At 44.3% G+C, this 26,431-nt stretch overlaps 1 protein-coding gene across 1 annotated transcript in view; it reads right to left on the reverse strand.

Moving 5' to 3' along the window:
• tanc2b (tetratricopeptide repeat, ankyrin repeat and coiled-coil containing 2b) overlaps positions 1 to 26,431 on the reverse strand; it is a 179,095-nt gene that overhangs the window by 46,209 nt on the left and 106,455 nt on the right. Inside the window, exons 6-7 of the mRNA XM_056297127.1 lie at positions 9,543 to 9,659; positions 2,217 to 2,365 (exon numbers count right to left, since the gene is read on the reverse strand). Of these exons, the coding sequence (XP_056153102.1) occupies positions 2,217 to 2,365; positions 9,543 to 9,659 (266 nt within the window). The remainder of the gene's footprint in view (positions 1 to 2,216; positions 2,366 to 9,542; positions 9,660 to 26,431) is intronic.

A 26,431-nucleotide genomic window follows, 5' to 3' on the forward strand; every position in this document is an offset into this window, starting at 1 on the left:
TACCCACATCTGACTTCCCACCCACAGACACGGCCAATTGTGTCTGTAGGGATGCCCAACCAACGGCAATCCCCGTGTTGGTAGGTAACGGAATAGACCGCCACGCCACCCGGATACCCCTTTCCTCATTGTTTTTAATGTCTCGAGATATTCCTGGTCGTTTTTTTGGCAGTAGTTGATGCATCAAACAAATTTAAATTCGGATGAGGGTAAATATATATATTGGACAAATTTGCAAAATAATAAGTTTGTACCGAGGGAACACGAAGCAGCAGGGTGCTAGCATGAGTCACATCTCTAAAAGCAGCCGCTTGAATAAACCTCTCTCACTCGATACACCCCCATTGCTACAGCAGCTCTTACATGAAGCACGGTCAGTCCATCAGTCTAATTGCTTATCCACGCTGCTTTAGTGCAGACCCATACAGGACCGTTTTAAACACTTCCGCAACAGGTTCGCCCCTCTCCTTCCATATCTTGCATGCATTCTCCACTATTGCTGGACCCCCCCAGGCAAATTCATACCTGACAAATCAGGTTTAAGTAGAGAAACCAGGGCACCTGCTGCTGAGCTTAGCAGGCCTGTGGGTGCCAAGAGCTGTTTATGGTGCAACAGCCAGATACACAAATAGAAAGGATTCAGCGGAGGAGAGAAACGGTAGGGTAAACCATTTGCTGGGTGGCAGCTCAAGGAACCAAGGTAGCAATAAGCAGAGTTATGTCTGGGGAAAAAAAAAACCATCTGGAGTATTTGCTATATAAAAATCTAACTAGAGGAGTCGACTTTTGATGCTTGATGTGACGCTGACACTTTCTGAATCTACGTATTTTGGTGTTTTGAGGTAAATTCACCAAGTAGTCTTTTGATCTGAGTGCCCTGACTTCAAAAGATCCGTCAATACCTGCTGTTAACAAGGATACTACATGTGAGATGAGAACAGATAGTGGCCGGGTTTTGCTAAGGTTTCAAAGTGGAAAGAGAAAAAAAATCTTGTCAAAAATCACAGCTATCATGAGACAGTCACAAGCTCAGCTCCATTTCTTCTGAGCAAACCACTGCAATAGCATGAAAGCAGATAAAGCATGAAATATGAGCATGTTTTTGTTGCACGACTCTTATTGGCTAACACAACACAATCATCGAAATAACATTTTTCGCCTCTCACACACAAACTGAATGTGAGCATGTGGTGGCATCATGACACCAAAACGTGATTCTGTAGCTGCAAAATCAGTTTCCTGCATGTCAAGAGATACAACCATGTACTGTCATTCAGACTACTGCCTCGAAACACCAACACTACAAGTCCGAAGACATCATGTAAAGTTGGCAATGACAGTTTTCTTTTATAAAGAACATTTCATTACAAGTAAGTGCAATGTGCTTTACATTAAAAGACAAGATATAGAATATAGGCATAAACATAGGTAACAAACAATATAAATATAAGCATGAGTATAATGCAGAAACTGAATCAATGAAGCATACACCCGGCGTACATTAAACATACCATACAACAATTAAAAACACAAAAAACATCACCACAATCAAATAAAAACGGGGTTTTATTTGATTTATTATTTATTTTATTTTATATATATATATATATATATATATATATATGTGTGTGTGTGTGTGTGTGTGTGTGTATGTATGTATGTATGCATGTATGTATTTTTTTTTAATTGTATAACTACAAGAAACAAATGCTAATATACAGGTACACACCCAAACACACCCACCCACCCACCCACCCACCCACCCACCCACACACACACACACACACACACACACACACACACACACACACACACACACACACACACACACACACACAGAGTAATTAACCATAGGCCTGGGGGAATAGGAAAGTTTTGAGTTTGGTTTTGAATGTGGACACAGTTGTGGGGGACCTCAGGTCAGCAGGCAGCTTGTCCCAGAGAGCAGGACCACAGTAACTGAAGGCCCCCTCACCACACTTGGATCTAATTCTGGGTACAACTAGAAAACCTCTGCATGATGACCCAAGAGGCCTGGTCGGGTTATAATCACAAGATTAAGTACCTCCTGTGACATCTTCACAGTTAACTTCAGTGAAAACAAATGCCCCATGACTATTGTGTTTCTGTGTGTGTGTGTGTGTGTGTGTGTGTGTGTGTGTGTGTGTGTGTGTGTGTGTGTGCACGCAGGCACACTTAATTAGTTATGACAATACCTGTCTTTCCTCGGGTTCCTCCATGCTGTACTGGGTACCGGCTGGCCCCTCACTCACTTTGTCTCCCAGAAGGAAGCCCAAACGCGTCATCAATGTGTTGGCTGCCTCATCCACCGACGGAGGGGGGCCCAGCTCCTGGCTAGACTCCCCTACAGAGAAGGAAAGGGGTTGGAGGAGAAAGAGGGAAAGATAACATCAGAAAAAGTATGTGGGATGGAGACAATTATGACGGAAATGAGGGGGGAAAAAACAAAAACAGAAAACAACGTCAAGAAGTTCAACCCAAAACACTAAGACAACATGATTCCTTTCAGGTCATCGTGACACTGGCAGGAAAATTCAAACACCCTCAGGCTAAATATGATTCATGAAAACCCATCTAGCAGCACTGGAAACGGGTATAGAGCTCGACGGAGAAGAGAAATATGGATCGTTCTACCTGAGGCTTCCCGGAGCTCAGAGCTGTACATACTAACAGACACATTCCACAATGACTGGACGCTCTGGCTGAGACCGACTACAAAGATCCTTACACACCACTCCTCACCCCGGCACACCGCATTGTGCATGTGTGAGGTAAGAGGATACACCCTTCACCTGTGTGTGTTTATGTGTGTGTGTGTGAGTGAGTGTTTGTGAGAGCGAAAGAGACTATGGGACTGTATGAGAGAGAGAGAGAGAGAGAGAGAGAGAGAGAGAGAGAGAGAGAGAGAGAGAGAGAGAGACATACAGAGAGAGGGTAGGAACGGGTGTGTCATCGGCTCTACTGTTTACAGACATGCCTTGCTAAGAGAAAAAAAAACAGCCAAGGTAATCCCACATCCTGATCTGAACACACGCTGTAAGGGTTGCAGATGCCAATTCTACATCGGGACCCAAAACAACATCCTTTTAATGATCTCACATTGCAAAAAAGTTCCCTGGTTACAGCGTGCCCATAACAAACCCCCATCGACGGTATCAGGTTTCCCAATATCCCTCTGTCTCCCCCATGCCCTGATGGTGCTAACTGTATTAATTTCAATTCAATATGGCTTTCAACATTTTTCCTGGTGGGGATGTTACTATTAAAACAATATTGCTGAAGCAGTTCAATAACTACTGAAACCCTGTTGGTTGCCTCAATAAGACTAGAGGCTAATTACAAACAGGCTGAGATTAGAAAGACGAAACTGCTGGGTTGGCTTGGATGTTATTGCCATAAAAGCTAACAGAGCAAGATGTCTGGCGTACAAATAAACAGTGGTGAGATAAAACCAGCTGAGGTCTGTGCGGCAGGGCCGGTTTTTCTATAGCGCTGGCCTATCTTCCTCCGTATCGTCCTTCTCGCAGGGCAGGTCAGACTGGAGTGGCAGGTAGCTATACTAACTCCCGACCGACCACCATTAGGCAATCCCTGCCTGACCGTCTCTCTGGAGACAGCCAGCTCGCCATCAGAGCCTGTCACCCCTCACTCCTCTTTCTAAAGACCTACACACAGACAGGCAATCTAAAGGCAAGGCTGTCTCTCCATTTGTTCATGGAAAGACAGACAGAGCATTATCAGGAGTCTCATTAGGTGGATTCAAAGCCTCTAAATGAGAAGGGAGGACGGGCACCTTCCAAGGGAGAGAAAAGGGTCGAAAGTAGAGAGCAGTAATGTCACTCCACTAAGCAATGAAAAGGAGGAAAAAAAGAAAAAAAGGCATACAGTAGAACATATGTATAAGAGAGTAATCACAGCATACAATAGCGCCACAGGAGACTGTGGTTTATGAGCCTATATGAGATGGATGTAGCTGGTGAGCACCTGAATATGCTTCCAGAAAACAGCCTTCATGGCCATTGAATCCCTGAGCATCCCTTGAGGTAAAATACTAAATGGTGTAATGGAGACGATGTGGGGAGATGGAATTATATTTCCACCTCCTTACATCCAACAACACAGGGGACTCAGCCGAGGCAATGTGGCGCTCAGTCCATTTGCTCGCCAAATTGTATGATCATACACATGTCCATGTGTGGTGTGTGCTCATTTTTATGCACGCATATTTTAGTTGTATTGCATATGTATATGTGTGTGTGTGTGTGTGTGTGTGCATTTGGCCATGGAGCCAGTCATGTCTTCCCAGTTGACAGACTGGCAGTAGTAAGCAGTGAATACATTAGCACAGATTAGTCACCCGCTCCTGAGAGTGGGGAGTAGGGGAGACTGCAGCCATGACCATCATCAGATAGGAGCTTGATATCTCTCCTTGTCTCTCTTTTTCTTTACATTCTCTCTCTCTCTCTCTCTCTCTCTCTCTCTCTCTCTCTCTCTCTCTCTCTCTCTCTCTCTCTCTCTCTCGCTGCCTCTGTGCATCTCTGTCTTTTTCCCACGGTGCGTGCAACTGCTGCCGTAGGCTATGCGTCGCAAATCGTGGTCACTCACTCGCTCACGGACAACTTGAGAGGGACGTTTAGTAGGATGTGCTCACAACTGATGTATGGACACGTGGAGGACAACAAATAACGTCACAGAGGGTACAGGTGTGCCGTGGGTCTGGATAGTTTTATGCCCGTTTCACTTATTCCCTCACTCTTTTTTTCTCAGTCCCTGTGTCCCTACCATCTCTATTCCTCTCTCGGCCTTCCTCCCTCTGCATCTCTGCATTCTTTTTCTCTCTCACGGTTTGTGCCTCTCCTTCCTCTGTCTGCATGTCTATCTGTCTCCCATCGTCTGTCAGTCTCATTATCTCACCCTTGTTCTCTCTTTCTCTCTCGAGCCAACTGTTGGATGGACTTCATGTTACAGGGAGCTGTGCATCTGTGTCTCTTAGGATGACCAGATCTCTAACATTTCCTTTAGGCATTTCCATACTCTCACACTGAAAAGCTACTGCCCATTCAAAAACACACTAAAACCTGGTCATTAGGGCCAATATGTCACCAAGTATGTTGCCAAATGCTTAAAAGACCTAAACCAGCTTTGCAGTAAGCCAAGACATAAAATTGATATCTTATACTAAAAACTCTGCATGCTTTTATCTACATCCTCTCTACAATATTTTTTAAAACCTAGTCTGACTGTAACTGATATTAATGAGCTAACACCAGAGTGTTACACGCAGCGGTGCTATGTCACAGCATTGTATGCAATGTCTTAATTATGCTTATAACTCAACTTTTTGTGCTTTTCATAAAGATGATGACAAAGATGCATGCTGTGTCATACTGAGCTCAGTGAAGCAGCACATTTACATAGCTATTAAAGCCGGACGAGAGCACTGAACACACAGTAAGGGGGGGGGGGGGACTTAAAGCATTTCTTACCAGTGTGACATTAAATGCACCACACACTCCTTTGCCATGAAATTTGGGAGAACAAAATAAATTGCCATTTTTTTTTGTTTTGGTTAGGGGGTTGTTTTTTTTGGGGGGGGGGGGGTGCCACCGCCCTCATAACTCTCCTCCATTGGATTCCTGAACTGCGAAGGAGACAGATGGTTGCCATAGCAACTATCTTTCGCGCGGCTAGGAATGTGCTCCTGTGCGAGCGCATCTGTTTCTCCCTGGCCGTCCACATATCTGCTCTCCCACCTTGAGAGAGGAGAACGAGCCATGTGTGCTGCAGGCAGGGGACAGGACAGGACCAGACCGGAGATGGTATTAATAGGCTTCAGGTAAGAGGAGACCGCTCCAAAAAGACTGCTTTATACATACATACATACATACATACATACATACATACATACATACATACATACATACATACATATATAGCCATTTCTAATGAAGTTAATAAAGGATGAATATTATTTTCTAAATAATCACCAGCTAACCAATAGGTACAAGGCCCATTTATGAAGACAGATGGAAGCTAGGCTTTAAAATAAAGAATGCGCTGCAAAGAAAAATGTGCAATGATCACTTACCAAAAATGGGGAGGGGGAAAAATGGCGACAACACATTTTCAAGAAACCAGTCAGGAAGTCACTGCTCAGATTTTAAGGGGGACGGAAGCACCACTTGGATTGAATATTAGTGCATAAGACGGCATAGGTAAACAAACGTGTAAATACAAGCAAACACATTATTAAGAAATCAGGAGATAAATCTCAGCATTTCAGAACAGAAGCGCTATCCAGAGATCAGTTGGCCTTTGAAATCCTGGTGAACTGCACATACTAGTGATCAAATTACAAATAACAAGACTTTACAGGGTGATATGGGTAATTACTCTTAGTGAGCTGGTATTTCACATGGGAAGGAAAGCCTATGGTGGATTTTATGAGCTATTTCACAAAATTTTCATGAGCAATATACACTGCTCAAAAAAATAAAGGGAACACATAAGCAATGCAATGTAGCGCCAAGTCAATCACACTTTTGAGATATCAACCTGTCCAGTTAGGAAGCAACACTGATTTGTGAATCAATTTCACCTGTTGGTAAATTGTCTAATTTCCACCTGGATGAAATTAGACAATTTGCAAGACAACCCCTATAAAAGGAATGGATTTGCAGGTGGTGGCCACAGACCATTTGCCTGTCCTCATCTTTTCTGGCCGATCTTTGCTTAGTTTTTCATTTTGCTAGTGCCCTCACCACTAGAGGTGGCATGAGGCGGTATCTGCAACCTACAGAAGTTGCTCAGGTAGTGCAGCTCATCCAGGATGGCACATCAATGCGTGCTGTGGCAAGAAGATTTGATGTGTCTCCCAGCACAGTGTCCAGAGCATGGAGGAGGTACCAGGAGACAGGCCAGTACACCAGGAGACGTGGAGGGGGCCGCAGGAGGACAACAACCCCGCAGCAGGACCGCTATCTGGTCCTTTGTGCAAGGAGGAACAGGAGGAGCACTGCCGGAGCCCTACAAAACGACCTTCAACAGGCCACTAATGTGCAGGTTTCTGCTCAAACAGTGAGAAACAGAATGCATGAGGATGGTATGAGGGCCCGACGTCCACAATTGGGGCCTGTGCTCACAGCCCAACACCGTGCAGCCCGATTGACCTTTGCCACAGAACATCTTGGTTGGCAGATTCGCCATTGGCGCCCTGTGCTCTTCACAGATGAGAGCAGGTTCACACTGAACACATGTGACAGACGCGAGAGAGTCTGGAGACGCTGTGGAGAACGTTCTGCTGCCTGCAACATCCTCCAGCATGACCGGTTTGGCGGTGGGTCAGTGATGGTCTGGGGAGGCATATCCTTGGAGGGCCGCACAGACCTCTACGTGCTAGCCAGAGGTACCATGACTGCCATTAGGTACCGGGATGAGATCCTCAGACCCCTTGTCAGACCATATGCTGGTGCAGTGGGCCCTGGGTTCCTGCTCATGCATGACAATGCTCGTACTCATGTGGCCAGAGTGTGTCAGCAGTTCCTGTATGTCGAGGGCATTGATGCTATGGACCTGCCTGCACGTTCCCCAGACCTGAATCCAATCGAGCACCTCTGGGACATCATGTCTCGTACCATCCGCCAACGCGAGGTCGCACCACATGCTGTCAAGGAATTGACCGATGCCCTGATCCAGGTCTGGGAGGAGATCCCTCAGGAGACCATCCGTCGTCTCATCAGGAGCATGCCCAGACGTTGTAGGGAGTGCATACAGGCACGTGGAGGCCACACACACTACTGAGCCTCATTTTGAATCGTCTTGAAGAATTTCCACAGAAGTTGGATCAGCCTATGTTCTCATTTTCCACTTTGATTTTGAGTATGATTCTGAATCCAGACCTTAATGGGCTAATGATTTTGATTTCCATTGATCATTCTTAGGTTATTTTGCTCTAAACACATTCCTTTGTCTAATAAATAAAGATTTTCAGCTGAAATATTTCATTCATCGAGGTCTATATTGTGTTTTTAGGTGTTCCCTTTATTTTTTTGAGCAGTATATATGGCTTGCAATTTCTTTGTAGGCCATTACGACGAGTCAATAATTGATGCCCTCTAGATGACAGACGCAGAGTGCATGCTGGTTTGAGATCAGAAATTCTGAGTTTTTCTCCTGCCACTACGCGTTCACCTGGAGCCCTAGTTGAGAGCTAAGATGTCCATCTGTCCCCTTGTAGGAAATTCAACTTTTACTGCTTAATGACAGTGGAGAGAAAGCACCATTTCAAACCAGAACTGTCACTTTTGCAGAAGCTTTTGCCACTTCACCTCCACGTATAGGTTATTCCATAGCATTTCACCAGGCATGATACAAAGCAATGCTCAAGACAAAGGTTTCTAAGGTCTTTTAGCCAACAGTAGCAACAGAGGCAGAAAACATGCCAAGTTAAAGATATTGTGGGGTACACACTAAGCAAGAATAAGACATACACTATGTAAAGACAACATGATCTACATTCTATAATATATTCTCATATCTGTACAGACAGATTACCTACTTATTGCTCCCATACAGCAGAGACCCAACAGAAGAGGTTGACAGACGACGAAACCTGGGAGCACTCCATCAATCATTTTGGTTCTCGATTACACCAGCTAAACCTTGATACCACCCCATTCCTGTGTTGCTCATGCCATCAAACAACTCCGTGGTTCAGTAGTATTGTTGTGCCATGCTGTGAAGTCCAAAAAGCCGGCGGCACCTGAGCTGACAAGACATGTCAACGCCGTGTTTCCCAGCGGCAACAGGAAGACAGAGGCGAGATGAGAACGCAGATATACGAGAAACAAAAATCTGAGCGGAGGACTATCCTCGAGTGACCCGCATTACCGTCCTGCTCGCTGCGGCAGGGAAAGAGCGGGGGGAGTGGAGGAGGGAAGGAGTGGGAGGGAAAGACGGGTGAGCTGGATTATACAGGAACCGCCAACTGTGAAGTTAACAGAAAACAGCGGCGGTACTTCAACAAGGCCTCAGTCCAAGATCCACAGAGTCAGAGAGAGAGAGAGAGAGAGAGAGAGAGAGGGAGAGAGCAAGAGAGAGAGAAACAAGGACCACGAGAGAGAGTTACAGGGAGAGCAGCAAGGGAGGATTAGTTAGACAGAGCGAGCGAGGGAGGGAGGAAAAGACTGAAAGAGGGTGGGAGAGACACAGACAGGGAGGCAAAAAGGATGAACGGGCTGGGCATCAACACAGCCATTTCATTAATGACCTGAGCGATGTTGGGTATCTGCGAAAGATACTCCCACTTACGGAACAACTGACAATCCCGCCCTCTGTCTGTTTCATGCCGTCTCTATCTGTGATGCATTCATGTCATGCATTCTGACTCTCAAATGCACATTGTTCACACCGTGACAGACGTTCGATGCTGACATAACCAAATGCTATGTAAATAGATAGATAAAAGAGATACATAAAAACCATAGGAGAAAAGCTCGAGGTATGAGCTGGCCAAAACTTACCGGGGCAGTATGTGTCCAGGTCAGGATTCTTGGCAGTGGTGGAGGTGTGTGTAGGGGAGCCAAGCTCTGATTGTGGAATGCGAGGGCTCTCCACAAACTTAGCTTTCCGCAGAGGGGCTGGGAGCAGAAAGCACGCACACACGCACACGCACACGCACACACACACACACACACACACGCACGCACGCACGCACGCACGCACGCACGCACGCACGCACGCACGCACGCACGCACGCACACACACACACACACACACACGCAGAGAGAGAGAGAGAAAAAATAGAAGAAGACAAGACAGACAGACAGAGAAGGGGGGGGGGGACAGAGCGAGCTGGTGAGCTTGAAGCAGCACAGTAAAATATGAAAACATCTTAATGGCCTTCATGGTAGTCTTTACAGCAGCAAGGGCAGCCAAGCGTTGCGCTGGGACAAACCAATGTGAAGACAGAATCCAAACCTGTTAGTTAAAAAGATACTGTATACTGATTCCCCCTCTCTTATAAGCCTTCCTATAAGTTGCCATGCTGGTCACATTCCTTGAGTAAATCCGACACGCACATAATAGGTAGTGTGACATAATGTTAAACACTGATACACTGGAGAAAACAAAGAACACACAAAAAAACAAAACAAAACACCGCCTCCTTCTTTTGACCATAAGAGATGGAGTGTGAAATATGCATGTCGGGTGTGTTTGTTGGGTCTGACCTTGGTCCATGTAATTCCATCTCTAAGTGGTTATATGATTTTCTGACAGGCAGACTTCAGACAGTGAGAGCAGGTACCGACTACTCATCTACCATAGTCCTCCACACAGGAGCACCGCAGGGTTGTTGCCTTGGTCCCTTACTCTACAGTCTGTTCACACATGACTGTGTTGCCAAATATCATAACAGCACAGCGAAATTCACAGATGACACCACAGTAATTGGACTGATACATAAAGACAGTGAAGATGCCTACAGGAAGGAGGGGATGGACCTATCCATATGGTGTCAAGATAGCAACCTCTCCCTCAATGTTGAGAAAGCAAAGGAGATAACTGTTGATTTTACGAAGTCCCAAACAGTTCAGACACCAGTTTACATCAACGATGTCCCCGTTGAAATTGTGAAGAACTTCAGATTTTTAGGCATTCTGATCTCGGACTCCCTCTCCTGATTTCTAAACACCAGCTGTGTCATTAAGAAGGCAGAACAGAGACGGGGGCGTCCAGGTAGCATATTCCATTGCCTACCAACATGGGGATCCCGGTTTGAATCCCCATGTTCCCTCCGGCTTGGTCGGGTGTCCCTACAGACACAATTGGCTGTGTTTGTCAGGTAGGAAGCCGGATGTGGGTATGTGTCCTGGTCGTTGCACTAGCGTCTCCTCTGGACAGTCAGGGTGCCTGTTCGGGGGGGGGGGGACTAGGGGGAACAGCGTGATCCTCCCACGTGCTACGTCCCCCTGGTGAAACTCCTCACTGTCAGGTGAAAAGAAATGGCTGGCGACTCCACATGTATCGGAGGAGGCATGTGGTAGTCTGCAGCCCTCCCCGGATTGGCGGAGGGGGTGGAACACTGACTGGGAAATTTCGGAAGAGTGGGGTAATTGGCTGGATATAATTGGGAAGAAAAAAAGGGGGGGCACAACAGAGACTATACTTTCTGAGATGTCTTAAAAAATTCAGAATGTCCATAAAAACCCAGGTCAATTTCTATCAGACTGCCATGGAGAGCATCCTTACTGGACACATACTGGTTTGCATGTGATTTGGCAACCTGACTGAATAGAACCATAAACAACTGAGAAGGACGGGGCTTCAAACATCACAGGAGCAGCACTGCCACAGCTTCAGGACATGTACACCACCCGTTGCAGAAGGAAGGCCCTAAGTATCATGGAGGACACCATCCACCCAGCACATGGTCTGTTCTCACCCCTTCCCTCAGGACAACGCTTACAGAGCATCAGAGCTCTGACCAGCCGCCTCAAAGACGGTTTTTACCCCCAGGTGGTCAGAATAACGAACAGTAGCAGCTTTACATAACTTTCATTGATCTATTATTCTGTGAGATTTCTGATTTTTTATTTATTGTTTTTGTTATTATTTATTATTTCCTTAGAAATAGTTTTAAGGGCTGACAGAGCCAGGGCACATGCATTTCATTGCATTTGAAGGTACATGGTACTTTTTATAAGTATATGATAATAAAGTAAAAGTGAAGTGTTTGAATGGTGACACAATCACAGAGTGAATGCAAATGACATTTTTAGGAATGTCTTCACACCTGATTCAAGCACCGGATGTGAGCCATCAAATGCACACCTTCAACAAAAAATGCAGAGAAAATGCAACAAGATGGGAACGGTGGTTGTAAAATGAAGTATCCCCCCCCCCAAATTAAAATTCCTGAACACAGTAGAGGCGTTCAACCAACATGTAATGTATATCATTTGGTGAGGCCTCAACTTCAGCAGTGCTGACAACAAACTCTTTCGGGTAGGATAAGTTAAAAAGGTCTGATAGGGGGTGTCCGGGTGGCGGGACAGTCTATTCCGTTGCCTACTAACATGGGGATTGCCAGTTAAAATCCCCGTGTTTCCTCCGGCTTGGTCGGGCGTCCCTACAGACACAATTGGCTGTGTCTGCGGGTGGGAAGCCGGATATAGGTATGTGTCCTGGTTGCTGCACTAGCACCTCCTCTGGTCGGTCAGGGCACCTGGTCGCAGAGGAGGGGGAACTGGGAGGAATAGCATGATCCTCCCACATGCTACATTCCCCTGGTGAAACTCCTCACTCGCAGGTGAAAAGAAGTGGCTGGCGACTCCACATGTATCACAGGAGGCATGTAGTAGTCTGCAGCCCTCCCTGGATCGGCAGAGGGGGTGGAGCAGTGACCAGGACAGCTCGGAAGAGTGAGGTGATTGGCCAAGTACAGTTGGGGAGAAAAAGGCGGAACCCCCCCCCCCAAAAAAAAGGTCTGCTAGGTTTGTGTGCTGCTCTGTACATTACACAGGCTCAGCTTTCACTATGCAGATTGGAAGGAGCCTTGGTACTCAAACATAAAAACCACCTGTAGTGTTATTACCTCTGGCTTGGTCGGGGTCACTACAGACACAATCGGCCGTGTCTGCGGGTGGGAAGCCGGATGTGGTTATGTGTCATGGTTGCGGCACTAGCGCCTCCTCTGGTCGGTCAGGGCGCCTGTTCGAGGGAGAGGGGGAACTGGGGGGAATAGCATGATCTTCCCACGCGCTATGTCCCCCTGGCGAAACCCCTCATTGTCAAGTGAAAAGAAGCGGCTGGCGACTCCACATGTATCGAAGGAGATACGTGGTAGTCTGCAACCCTCCCTAGATCAGCAGAGGGGGTGGAGCAGCGACTGGGACGGCTCGGAAGAATGGAGTAATTGGTCAAGTACAATTGGGGAGAAAAGGGGGGGGGGGGTTAAAAAAAAAAAGAAAAAGAAGGTCTTCTAGGTTTTTGTGCTGCTCTGTACATTACACAGGATCAGCTTTCACCATGCAGATTGGAAGGAGCCTTGGTATTCAAACATAAAAACCACCTGTAGTTTTATTCCATTGTCAGGAAGTGATGTTATAGGACAGATAGGGCACATGCCCACCTATCAAATACACTGTCGTTCCCTTAACAGTCTACCCATCTTCAACTTTGTTATCACCTACGGTTATAAAATGATCCATCGTGTTAGTTCTGCAGGTGAATTGTGACAGCGTAGAGCTTTTACAAAGAAAATAAGTGAAAAATGTGATTTTCATGCTTTGAAGATTAGAAACTGAAAATGAAGACAATGCGGAGCGTGCTTACGCCGATGAGGGATGGATCCAAAATGTGTTTGGAAACACAGGAGACAAAGAATGACTTTAATTCTGCAGAAAAACCCGTCAAATATTCCGTCACTGTTAACAGGTGTTCCCTCCTAGGCTCGACAAAACGGGAATCCTGTGACATATTTTCGAGCAGCTTTTCTTTCGCTCCACTGACTATGAGCTCTCATTGTCTAGAAATAGCTGCTGTGATTGAGTTGGACATATGCCTGATTGTGCAAAACAATCCAACCCCCCAACCTAACTAACTGGTGCACTGATCACATTTCTTTTGGCTATTCAATCCATCATCTTTTTTTTCTTTTTTTTTAATCCTTTTAGGCAGTGGCGGTTCTAGAGATTTTTTCCTGGGGTGGGAAAGGGGTGGCATGAGGTTCAAGGAGGGGGGCAATGGACATTATTCTAAACGTATTATTATTCAAGACTCGGATTTCATCGAATGTATTTTGTTCTCTACTGTTTGAGATGAGTTTGGTGCGGGTCTCATTGACCTTCACCATGCATGTACATAAAATATACTTTAAAACATATTATCTGATTTATAAATGGGGTGGCAAGACTGTGTCCCAGAGGTGGCAGCTGCCACCCCTTGCCACTCCGTAGATCCGTGCCTGCTTTTAGGTGATGAGGGGTGCAGTAAGTGCTAAGCATAACGTGTTGTTAAATGACTGACATGGTTGAGTAAAGGTCAAAAAATAGATTATGGCGCTTAGAAGCTGTATGCTGTGTCCGTTAACCAATCTTATTACGGGTGAGTGCTCGTGTACAAAATTATCTGGTGCAGCAACGCCGTGCGGATTATGGACTGCAGGGAAGTGAGCGGCAAGTCAAGAGCAGCAGTCAAAACATCTGCTCCAGAAACGATGCCCCAGCAAATGCGACTCGGAAAGAACACATCTAACGCTGCTGCATGACTTCATGGTGGAAAAGTGCAACAGGTCATGTGGCAGGCGGGGGGAAGCCTTCCCAGACTTTTTTTTACTTAAGCCGCAAAGAAAAAAAAAACCCCAAAACCTACAGTCGGTAGTTTTCATGTGTGATTCCTGGTATGAACAAACATGATAAAATACTACAACAGAAAAAATGAATATAACAGAAGACAGATTAACGCACAACACAAAATCTACTACAACTAGCCATTACTTTCGGCTGCTCCCATTAGGGGTCGCCACAGCGGATCATCCGTTTCCATCTCTTCCTGTCCTCTGCATCTTCCCCTGTCACACCAGCCAACTGCATGTCCTCTCTCACCACATCCATAAACCTCCTCTTTGGCCTTCCTCTTTTCCTCTTCCCTGGCAGCTCCATATTCAGCATCCTTCTCCCAATATACCCAGCATCTCTCCTCCACACATGTCCAAGCCATCTCAATCTTGCCTCTCTTGCTTTGTCTCCAAACCGTCCACCCTGAGCTGTCCCTCTGATATAATCATTCCTAATCCTGTCCTTCTTCATCACTCCCAATCAAAATCTTAGCATCAATATGCGGATCATAAATCATATTTCCACAACACAAAATATACACATTAAAATCTGTATTTTTTGTGTAACTGTGTGTGTGTGAGAAACACAGAAAAAGTGAGTATGTATGTGTTTTGTTGCGAGAGAGAGAGAGAGAGAGAGAGAGAGAGAGAGAGAGAGAGAGAGAGAGAGAGAGAGAGAGAGAGAGAGAGAGAGAGAGAGAGGGGCAGAGTTTTCTGATTCAGGCTGCCAATCACCATGACAACCATACTGACAGAGACATACATGTAGTATATTTGACACAGCAAGCAGGCCATTATGTCAGATCTGAACGAATCAGCTGCAAAGGTCACTATTTACTATATTTCTTCGGCAACATGTTGTAGGCCAACACTGTAAAAGATATTCACCGTACCAAGTCTTTAAATCTAGTTTTGACTTGAAATGTGTCACTGCCCATTCTCTAAGCGTTGCCCACTTTGGAGCGTGATGATATTTGAATGACGCCATGGACACAAAAGTGAGGTTGAATTAACCATGGGTGGACAGTAATGAAGTACATATACTTGAGTACTGTACTTAAGTACATTTTTCAAGTATCTACTTTAATTGAGTATTAATTTTTTTTGGAAACTTATGACTTTTACTCCACTACTTTTGAAAGACAAATATTGTACTTTTGACTCCACTACATTTCTATGAAGGTTCCCATTACCCTGCACTCACACTGGCAGTGACTTTATCGCTGTACGCCGCCAAGTCGCTGCGTCGCTGTCGCTGGCTGCAGCTAATCAGTGTCGCTGTCGCTGGCTGCAGCTAGTCACTGTGTCACTGTCGCTGGCTGCAGCTAGTCGCTGGCTGCAGCTAGTCACCGTGTCGCTGTCGCTGGCTACAGCCAGCTTGTGGGCGTTGCTAACGTAGTTTTGAGGAAGTGGGCTACAAACGTATTGACAGGAGATGCATCAATTTTCTAAAAAATTTTTTTATAAACTAATGAATATTATAAATATACATTATATTTTATATTTATTTATATGTTATATTTACATTGTCTTTGCTATATTCATTGTGGAGTTGTGTGTTTGTATTTTCTTAAAGGCAGGCCTATTAGTATATCACCCAATATATGCGTGAACCCACAAATCTGGTGCATTCCCGCTGAAAAATATGTTTTGGAGGTAATTTATTTTCCTGTAAAAATACTGTGATCTTGCTTCAAACACTACTGTTTCATTGGGTGGATGTTACCTCAAAATAAACCAATACTTCATTGTCTGAAAGTTTTGTTTGGTTGTGAATTAAAACAATCTTTAGTAAGTTTTTTTTTGTCTTGCTGAAAGCAGTGTTGCTGTTGGGCAGTTATAAAGCTAGAGGTGTGTAACTGGGATTTTAAGGTAGGTTGATTGTTTTATTAAATTGTTTTATTGTTGTGTTAAATGAAAAAAATGAAAACAGCAATGGCTTTTCTTTTGTTGATTCAATTGTGTTTCTGTAGGCATTTCTATAGGCTTTACAGCATATTCTACAGGTTTTTTTATCCTACAGGTTCTACAAGCAAGTCAGCGCATTCAATGACACATGAAAAGAAGCGGCTGGCGACTCCACATGTATCAGAGCAGGCATGTGGTAGTCTGCAGCCCTCCCTGAATCGGCAGAGGGGGTGGAGCAGTGACCAGGATGGCTCAGAAGAGTGGGGTATAATTGGGGAGAAAAAATAAAATTTACTTTTGAATACTTAAGTATTTTTAAAAGCAAGTACTCCAGTACTTTAACTCAAATAAAAATGTGACTGAACAACTTTCACTTGTATTGGAGTAATATTTGACCAGGAATGTCTATACTTTGACTCAAGTGATGGACTTGTGTACTTTGTACACCTCTGGAATTAACCCAGTTCCAGAGTTAAAATGATACAGATCTCTCACCAGGCAACTAATTGGGATGACTCGTGCAGCTGAAAACAGCAAAGTGAATATCCAAATTGCTGCAGGAGCGCAGTAGAGATATTACAGAGGACATAGAGTCCTCTTCATCTCTAATGGGAAATAACAGCCCCTCCCCCAACATCACCACCACCTTTTTTGTCTTTCGCATTTCATCCCTACAAAATGGCGAATTGAAAGTATCTATTGGAGTAAATCCCTTCTATAGCAGCAGCTCCAGGAGACTAAATCCCAGGGAGTTCTCTCCTGCAGTTCTGTTGTCAGCGTGCCAGGCTGAGGCTGGGTGACAGTGTGATGGATGGCAGCAGGCAAATCCACTCCTCTAATGAGCTTATGAATAAATACATCGCCTATGTGTGCAGATGCACACGGCCGTGAAATAGATATTTGCTACATGCCTGAGACATACATGTGTGAATATGAATATGCATATGTATGGTATGTATGTGAATGTACATGTGAGATAAGAGCAAGGGAGGGGGAGGGGAAGGAGCAGGGTACATAGATAAAGAGAGAGAAAGAGAGGGGGAGAGACTTGCAAAAAGACAATAAATTAACCAAAAGGACAATATAAAAGAGCCAAGAGAGCAGCTCTCTACTCCCATGATGGTTAATGTGCATTGAGCCTTTGGTGAAATTATCAAATAAGAAATTTGAAGCCAGTCAGTATTCTGATTCAAATTCATATGCCGCTGTGCATATGAAAGGGGGAAGGTCCTTTTCAATACGAGAGTCCCTTCAGACACACAACCTGGGCTTTCAGCAAGCAAATGGGGGAGACCCGAATATGAAATGGACGACGTATGCGTTATTTCTCACTTACGGCGAATAAATTAAATGTTAAGCAGGTAAAAGGGAAGATTTCCATTGCAATAAATTATTATCTATACCACTGTCTCACTTCCGTACGACCCCCAGCACCCACGTGGACAAAGATACTAGTGCTCACACACGCGCACCCCTACTGTACAGCACGCGCACACATAAACACAAACACTAATGCAGGTGAGGACATACATCGCCCTGGTGTCTACAAAACAAGCGGAGCTGAATTAGACCGAGCACGCGGCCCTGGTTACTATGGCAACAGCAGAGTGGAGGGAAATGGCAAGTCTGTCCACCTTCCCCTTGTGGTGGTAATACAGGGACAGGGTGAATAAAAACCCTCAAAGCATTAACAATCATGATTCCTTAACTCTCTCTCTCTCTATGTATATATGTATGTATGTATATATGCATGCATTGTGTCCACCTGTGACATCACCAGCAGACAATCCATGCATGTGACAACTTACTTCCCGGTTTGCCACCAGGCTGCGTTGTATTATAAAAAATGCATTTGCCACTACATAAAGCTGCATAAGAAAATATGAAATATTTATAATATGAGGGCAGCACAGTGGCCCAGTGGGTAACACTGTCGCCTCACGGCAAGAAGGTCCTGGGCTCGAACCCTGGGGTTGTCCAACCTTGGGGGTCATCCCAGGTCATCCTCTGTGTGGAGTTTGCATGTTCTCCCCGTGTCTGCGGAGGGTTTTCTCTGGGTGGGTTTCCCCCACCATCAAAAAGACATGCATGTTAGGGTTAATAGGTCGGTGACCCTGACCGAGGCATGGCAAGACAAACTGTAGTTGGTCCTCAGGCACTGCCTGGTAGCTGCCCACTACTCCTAGCTACACAGCTAGGATGGGTTAAATGCAGAGAAAGAATTGCCCCATGGGGATTAATAATAGTAGGCAAAAAATGCTACATACAGCTGTATAACATTGCTTCATCAATCACATTTTCTTATACAATGCAGCGTATCGGCAAACCAGGAAGTGCACTTCCATATTCATGGATTGTGAATGTCAAAGTGCCATTTCAGAGAGATAATGAGATATGAGATAACGTTGAAAATTGCGGACGTTTCCCTAAAAGGTTTCTTTCCATATGCCAAATGGCTTTCTATTTATTGTCAGAGTACGCTCAGTGACTCTGCAGGAGTGAGTCCTTCCAACACAAGCTCATCACACCGTTTTCCGCATTCAAAGATGAAGCCTGCACCAGAGTCGGTTTTAACCAATGTGTTTGCAGCTAACCTGAGCTGGCATGTCTAAAAAGACAGCTCAGGTATGTCTAATAGACTTCGCCTTTTTCATGTTAATAAGGTCACACTAAGATATGAGGATTATATGATGGGTAGGATTATACAGGAGGAGGATTTATAATGCCGTGGCTTCATAAAAAATAAACATATAAGCTTACTTTAACATCTTAAGTCTTTGTCTAGTATTTTTTGTGTACACTTTCCATCTCCCCCATCCCCCTTTTTCTCCCCAATCGAATTCGGCCAATTACCCCACTCTTTCGAGCCATCCCGGTCACTGTTCCACCCCCTCTGCCGATCCGGGGAGGGCTGCAGACTACCACATGCCTCCTCTGATACATGTGGAGTCACCAGCCATTTCTTTTCACCTGACAGTGAGGAGTTTCGCCAGGGGGACGTAGCGCATGGGAGGCTCACACTACTCCCCCCCCAGTCCCCCCCCCCCCCGAACAGGCACCCTGACCGACCAGAGGCGGCATTAGTGCAGCGACCACGACACATACCCACATCCGGCTTCCCACCCGCAGATATGGCCAGTTGTGTCTGTAGGGACGTCCGACCAAGCCGGAGGTAACACAAGGATTCGAATCGGCGAGACCCGTGTTGGTAGGCAATGCTACCTTGACGCCCCCAACACTTTCCATCTTTATGTAATCAATAACAGCTTGTTGACATTTAACAAAATACAAAGTACAACCTCATAGCTATCTTGCGTAACAATGGCATGCCATAGCACTAAAAAGGTTAATAACTATAGCAATTTGCTCTAAAATCAATTTCACATGGTGGAAAAAGGAAAGACACTGTTGAAAAAGAGGAATATCAATGGAGCGGCAACTTAATAACAAAAAAAAAGTAAAAGGGAAGGAAACCAAATTAAATTCATCACAAAGGGTTAACAAAAGATGCAACAATAAAGATATTAGACTTGAACTAATGAAGCATCATTGTTTGCATATTTGTTTTTGTTTTTTCAGCTAATTCTCTTTATTAGCATAAGCCTCAGTGAGGACGTTCCCAGCGACTGGGCTTGACATCAGGCGCCAACATAGTCCATTTTTTTCCCTAAACTTATTTTACAAGGCTTTGCATGTTACCCATGAGCTGGTTCCCAATTAGAGTGTTCTGGTTCAACAACCATTATGACTTGGGCCTTTGTGCACCTCACTTCTACAACAGCCCAGTTGAGGCCTGCTGTTGCTTCCTAACACAGGGAGACGCTCCTTCTACTCACAGCCTCAAAATAGTGGCTTGTTGACAGTCAGCAGCAAATACAAGTCCATTAGCCTTGGCTAGCCTGCCACTCCCTCCTGCGTGTGCACGTGAGTGTGTGAGTGTGTATGTGTGTGCACATGTGCCCTTGCATACATGTGTATCTATCATTATAGCCTTGGGAGGATTAGTCGACCAAGGTAGCACGCACGCAGAATTTTAAGCGGGCTGAAGGAGGGGCTGATTCTTCTAAGAATGCTCATTAGCTTTGCTTTCTATTTACCCCAAAAAGCGGTTTACTCAATGCTTTGGGTAACCTTTTAGGGCCTGGATTAGACCAAAAGCACAAAAACAACTAAGTTATTCTGCTGCTTATAAATACTGCTGCACCATGGCGGTTTGAAGAAGGTTATATCAAAGCCTCATGGACAAACACGCCGAGTGAATGTAAAGAACCTTTCAGATAGATGTGCAGAGGTAGTTTAATATTTTTTTTCCTTCTTATTGACAAATTTTTAAACAGCACAAAAGATGCCATCCAGGACACACTTTGACATTGTGTGTCGGTCCCATGATTCTTAATTTGAGGGGAGCAAAAATACATTTGAACAAGCATTTCCCACTTGGAAATAATCTGTGTGAGCAGTTAGGGATGGCAACACCAGTGTCATCCTTTAACAACTTCTTCAAAGCGATTTTAGGGTTTTTAGAAACAGCCATTATTATAATTTGCTTTTATGTAGCTACAATTTTTAATTAGGGCCCGAGCACCGAGTGGTGCGAAGGCCCTACTGCATTTTTAGGGACTATTCTTCCATATTCAAATACTTTTTTGAGGTACTAGTGGTGCTTGAAAACTTACAAAACTTTGCACATGTATCAGAAGTGGCAGTTATTGATATCTGATATGGGTCTTGGGCTTGGGTGTAGCAAATTGGCTGGATAGCACCCCCAACAATTTTCAAAGTCATAGCCCCCACCTTTAAAATTGACATAGATGTACAAAATTTGGTAGGCAGACGTAACATCTCCAGACGTACAAAAAAAAGCCTCTTGAAACCATACCCTAAGTCCAACAGGAAGTCAGCCATTTTGAATTTACTGTGCAATTTTTGCAGAGTTTGTGCCATTTTCAGGCGCTATACTTTAATCAACACTTCCTGCAGAATTAACCAGTGACTTCAAATTTGGTCTGTGAGATCAAAAGACCTTCGTAATGCTAAATTGTGTGGCTTTCGAGTTTTTGTGGAATGCCCTCGACATGTCATGCCAGTCATTTTGCATGTTTCACCATGAAACAGGAAGTTGTTGTAACTCGAATGCACATTATCCAATCTGCCCCAAATTTACAGGTGCTTTATTTCTACGATCTCTGCCTAGTAGGTTAACCAGATCCATCTCAAATTTGGTTAGGGACATCTGAAGACCTTCACAATGATAAATTGTGAAGCTCTTGAGATTAATGGAATGGTGTTGCTGTGGTGATGCGGAACATTTGCATGTTTTGCCATGAAAGAAGAAGCTGCCGTAAACTGAGTCTTTACATTGTCCATTCTGGCCCAAATTTCACATGCTGGATAAAAGTCTGGGCCTTAAGACTACATGCCCATATTGAGTCATAGTCGTAACGCCACCTACTGACAACATGACATCAGCCTTATGTGACAAGCATCATCTGATTTGCATGGAATTTACATGGTGTAGTGTACACATGAAATACAGCCACTGATTTAGTGGGTGTTCTGTAGTGCTACATAGTGGACACAGGAAGTGATATTTAACTTTGTCATACAATGTTCAATATTAATGAAAATGCATATGCATGTCAGGAAACTTCCACTAAATGTATTGCTGCATTAATGACACACTTGGCTAGCTGTGGTAACAGGAAGTGAAGAGTGATAGTCATAGTGCCAACTAGTGGCAACAGGAAGTCAGCCTTTTCTGACAAACATTTAATTTACATGACATTTACATAGTGTGGTCTACATATGATATAAAGCAACATGACGTATAATTAGTGGGTGTTCTCTAGTGCCACATAGTGAACTTAGGAAGTGATATGTAACTCCTTCATGCAATGTCCATTATTCATGCAAATGCATGTCAGGTGACCTCCACTAAATGTATTGCTGCATTAATGACACTTGTGTAGCACTGCCTTTGGCAACAGGAATTCAAGTCTTATGTTGCAAACTTCCTTTGATTTACATGAAATTTAAAGAGTGCACTCTACATTTGATATGCAACATCGTAACCTATATTTAGTGCATGTTTTCTAGCAACATATAGTGGACACAGGAAGTGGTAGTTGTCTCCTACATGCAATGTTTAATACTCATCACATTGTATTCACAGCACTGTCAACCAACCTCCACTGGCATTACCATGGCTGCCACTCCCTCTGATGCTTGTGAGGTGCGAGGGCCCGTTCATTGCTGCTTGCAGCTTTAATTCATGTTGTATTCATGAGTTTCTAATGCATTTTGTAACAATTATTATAAAAATGACGAGAACAAAAAGTTAATTGTTCATAATTTTAATTCAGCTAAAGCCACCCATCTTGCAGCCATTTGACTGTGGTTTCTGGGGGATAATGGTCATATTTGATCCATTGGTTATTTTTTGCTTTACTGCAATTTGCTTAATTTTGTTCACACCAGCTCTGGCCAAATTCTTGTCTTAATATACATTTTCCTAAACACCAGACTGCAGGGTTTCTAGGAAGCTGTCCACAACACTGAATAATAAGCCCTTCATTCTTCAGACATCCTTTGGACTCTGCCTTCATGACTCAGCTGGAGTGATTGAGCAGGCTAACACAAACACTGAGTGATTTGGACATAGTGACCTTTCTTTTCCAATGGCATCGCTCCATCGGCAGTAGGGGTCAACACAGAGGTGCAACGGCAAGATTCTCACATAACCCTCCCCTGAAAGAAAAGGCATATTCACTGAAGACAAGGGACGCATGCGCTTAAGTGGCCTTGGAGGATTCTGTCACACTGTAACGTTAAATGGGATGCTGCCAATTAGGCGGTGAGAGGAACATAATTGCTACAGACTCCATTGGGTACAACGGCCTAATAATAGCTAGGCTGCCTTGACCTCTCTCCCAGCTGGACTTCTGCCCTTAAAGGAGATATTGACTAGAGCCCAACCGATAAATTGGCATGCTGCTATTATCAGCTGATATGAACTAATTTTAGATAAATCTGTATCGGTGTTTATAATGGCTGATAAATGACAATTAAAGAAACAGAGAGATGGAAGATTGTTGTTATGTTGTGTGAAACTCCACTATTGGGAACACGTATTTGTAATACCACAAATCACAACAATCAGCTGACCCAAGCAGAGTCGAGCAGAGTAGACCTCGGTGAAGTTAGTTTTAAGGTGGATATTCAACAAACATTCAGTCTGGATCCAGCGGCTTCTCCTGTGGTTAAGAGTGAGCACTCGGAGGTGAGCTAAGTATCCTCTTACTGCCAACACTATGTGGAACTGAGTAAGAAGAAGCCGCTGGATCTGGAGTGAATGTCTGCCGAATATCCGACTTAAAACTAATTTCACCGTGGAGCCGAGTAGCCCACAACGGAGATAATCTGTGTTCATAGTAAACTGATGATTGTCACTTGAAATACATTTAAATAATAATAAATATCCCCCATCACTTCTCCTAGCCTAAATAAGCCCATCAACATTCAAATCAGCCATGCCTGGTTTTGCTGCAGTAACGTGAAAGTCGGTACCGTCAGTCAAACATCAAAGGTAGTTGAGTGGTGTGGGCTAAGCTGTTGACAAACTTGTTTTAAGGTTTACTTATGAAACAGTCTGGCAATTCTAGTGAGCAAATAAACAACGGTTCTATCATTTCTCCCTCGTTACTTCTAAAAATTCTCTGGCAACATCACTTACAGCAGCTTATAACGTCGTCCGCTGCTAAATTAGGTTACCCACAAAGCTAGCTAAAGCCATGTTTAGCAGTGCAAGATGCTAACATTAATAAGCAATTAAACTACAGCGTTTAACCTATTCTGCCTAAATGAAGAAACGGTAAACATATCTGCGACTCGCATGTCTGTAGTTATAATCGGTGCATTAGAAATTATTAAACCAGAGGGGAAACGTAAATAAACAGGAGCTTAACAAGTACCTAACATGGTTTGATAGCCAAACAAAGTTATCAAGCTCCTCTTCCAAATGTGTAGTGTTAAATCCCGAAGTCCCAAATCCTCATTGCAGACAGTCATGTAGTATTTATTAGATGCATTCAACAGCAGCATTTACTCAAGGTCATTGCATCAACTTACTGTAGGTGTAGTTTAAGATGGGTTAAGGTTAGAGTTAGGTCTAAGTCTATTTTTAAAACCGCATTATGTCATGTTATCTTGGTTAGGACTCTTAAATGACTACACATAACAAATATTAGGGAAAATCTTTGTTTATGTTATGTGTTTCTGAAAAAAAATTATATTGGCTGATATATCATCATCATTGGATTTTTAAATCCTCAAATATTGAAATTGGTATCAGTCTTGAAAATCCTACATCAGTCAGGCTCTTATATTTAAAGCCTCTTGGAGATGCTAATGGCAAGATGAAAGACTGCAATTTGGAAGTTTCTACGCTGTCAAATAATAGACACGAAACATTCTATAACTGATTAAAATTTTGATTAAGATATGCTTTTTGTTTTTTGGATTTTTTTTCTCCCTTTTTCTCCCCAGTTGTATCCGGCCAATTACCCCCCTCTTCCGAGCTGTCCCGATCGCTGCTCCACCCCCTCTGCTGATCCGGGAAGGGCCGCAGACTACCACATGCCTCCTCCGATACATGTGGAGTCGCCAGCCGCTTCTTTTCACCTGACAGTGAGGAGTTTCGCCAGGCGGATGTAGCGCATGGGAGGATCATGGAATTCCCCCCAGTTCCCCCTCCTCCCTGAACAGCTGCCTCAACCGACCAGAGGAGGCGCTAGTGCAGCGACCAGGACACATACCCACATCCGGCTTCCCACCTGCAGGCATGGCCAATTATGTCTGTAGGGATGCCTGACCAAGCCGGAGGTAACGGGGGGGATTCGATCCGACGATCCCTGTATTGGCAGGCAACGGAATAGACCGCCACGCCATCTGGATGCCCTTGATTAAGTTATGTTTGACAAATCTGGCAGTGACTTATTTTAGCATGCCACAAAATAAATATCAAAACTTCATGTTTCATATTTTTATATATCATAAAGACAGAAATAAGTTCTCACTGTTATGTAATCCCATACACACGGACTAAAGCCATATCAACTCAAAACTGTGATCCTGTCAAGTGCCTCATAACAATGCGGCAACCTAACATGACTGAACAAATAACTTAAGAGCAGGTAGATAAGTGATGTTCAAGGGAGACCTGGGATTTTATTGCCGTCGTCGGGACTGGTGTCATTCTGCATTGTTGTGCAATGGTCCGGAAGATTTGGGACACACACACACACACTCCCTCACAAACACACATCTATCCTCTCCATCCTCACCTTCACCCACCGACAAGACAAACACACACACACAAACATAGACACACACACACAAACACAGGCCTAAAAAAGGTGTGTTCACCTTACAGAAGTGTTTGCTAAGCTCTCTGTCATCAGCATTTGCAGAGAGCGGCAGTGTATGTAACGCACGGTAATCCCACTGCTCTGTTTTGTAAGCAAATCATTATCAACGCTATTAATAGCACACTGCGGGTTTCTCATTCCCACTTTACAGCTTTTTTTTTCTCCAGAAATTCTTGCAACGCTGCATATCCAGATAAGGCTAACTGCGCTTCTATTGTCTCAGCACCCAGGTATTTATTCATATTTAAATGCAATACTGTACTTTCTAAAAGGTTAAGACTGGGACGAACGCTGCTGAGACGCCTGGCTGACAGGAGATATGGGGGGAGGGGCTTGACTCCAGCCCCAGCACTCAGCTCATAAATTAGATTCCTGTTTTAACCTTTTGCACTAGGAGGGAAAGTGAGTTTTTTGTTGTTTTTTTACAGAACAGTGGTGCCGCCAATGCCTGATATATAGCCAGCATATCATGCTCGGGGAACAGACTGTGCCCAGTGGAGTCCCTCAGTGGGCTGCTTTTGTAATCAGCACTGAGTGGCGAAACAGGCCTGAAGCTCCATCAGCAACCCAGAGACCACGCTGTCTTCCACACAGAAAATGTTGTCCGTGGATCATTGGTAAGCCTTTGTTTACAAAAACTGACATCAGATTAATTGGCAGAGGCAATGACTATTGGTTCAATATGTTTTCTATATTACGATGAGTGGTGAATCCATCTCCAGTTCAATGACACCAAAGG

Source organism: Lampris incognitus, chromosome 17 (assembly GCF_029633865.1).
Source record: "Lampris incognitus isolate fLamInc1 chromosome 17, fLamInc1.hap2, whole genome shotgun sequence".
Lineage (NCBI taxonomy): Eukaryota > Metazoa > Chordata > Actinopteri > Lampriformes > Lampridae > Lampris > Lampris incognitus.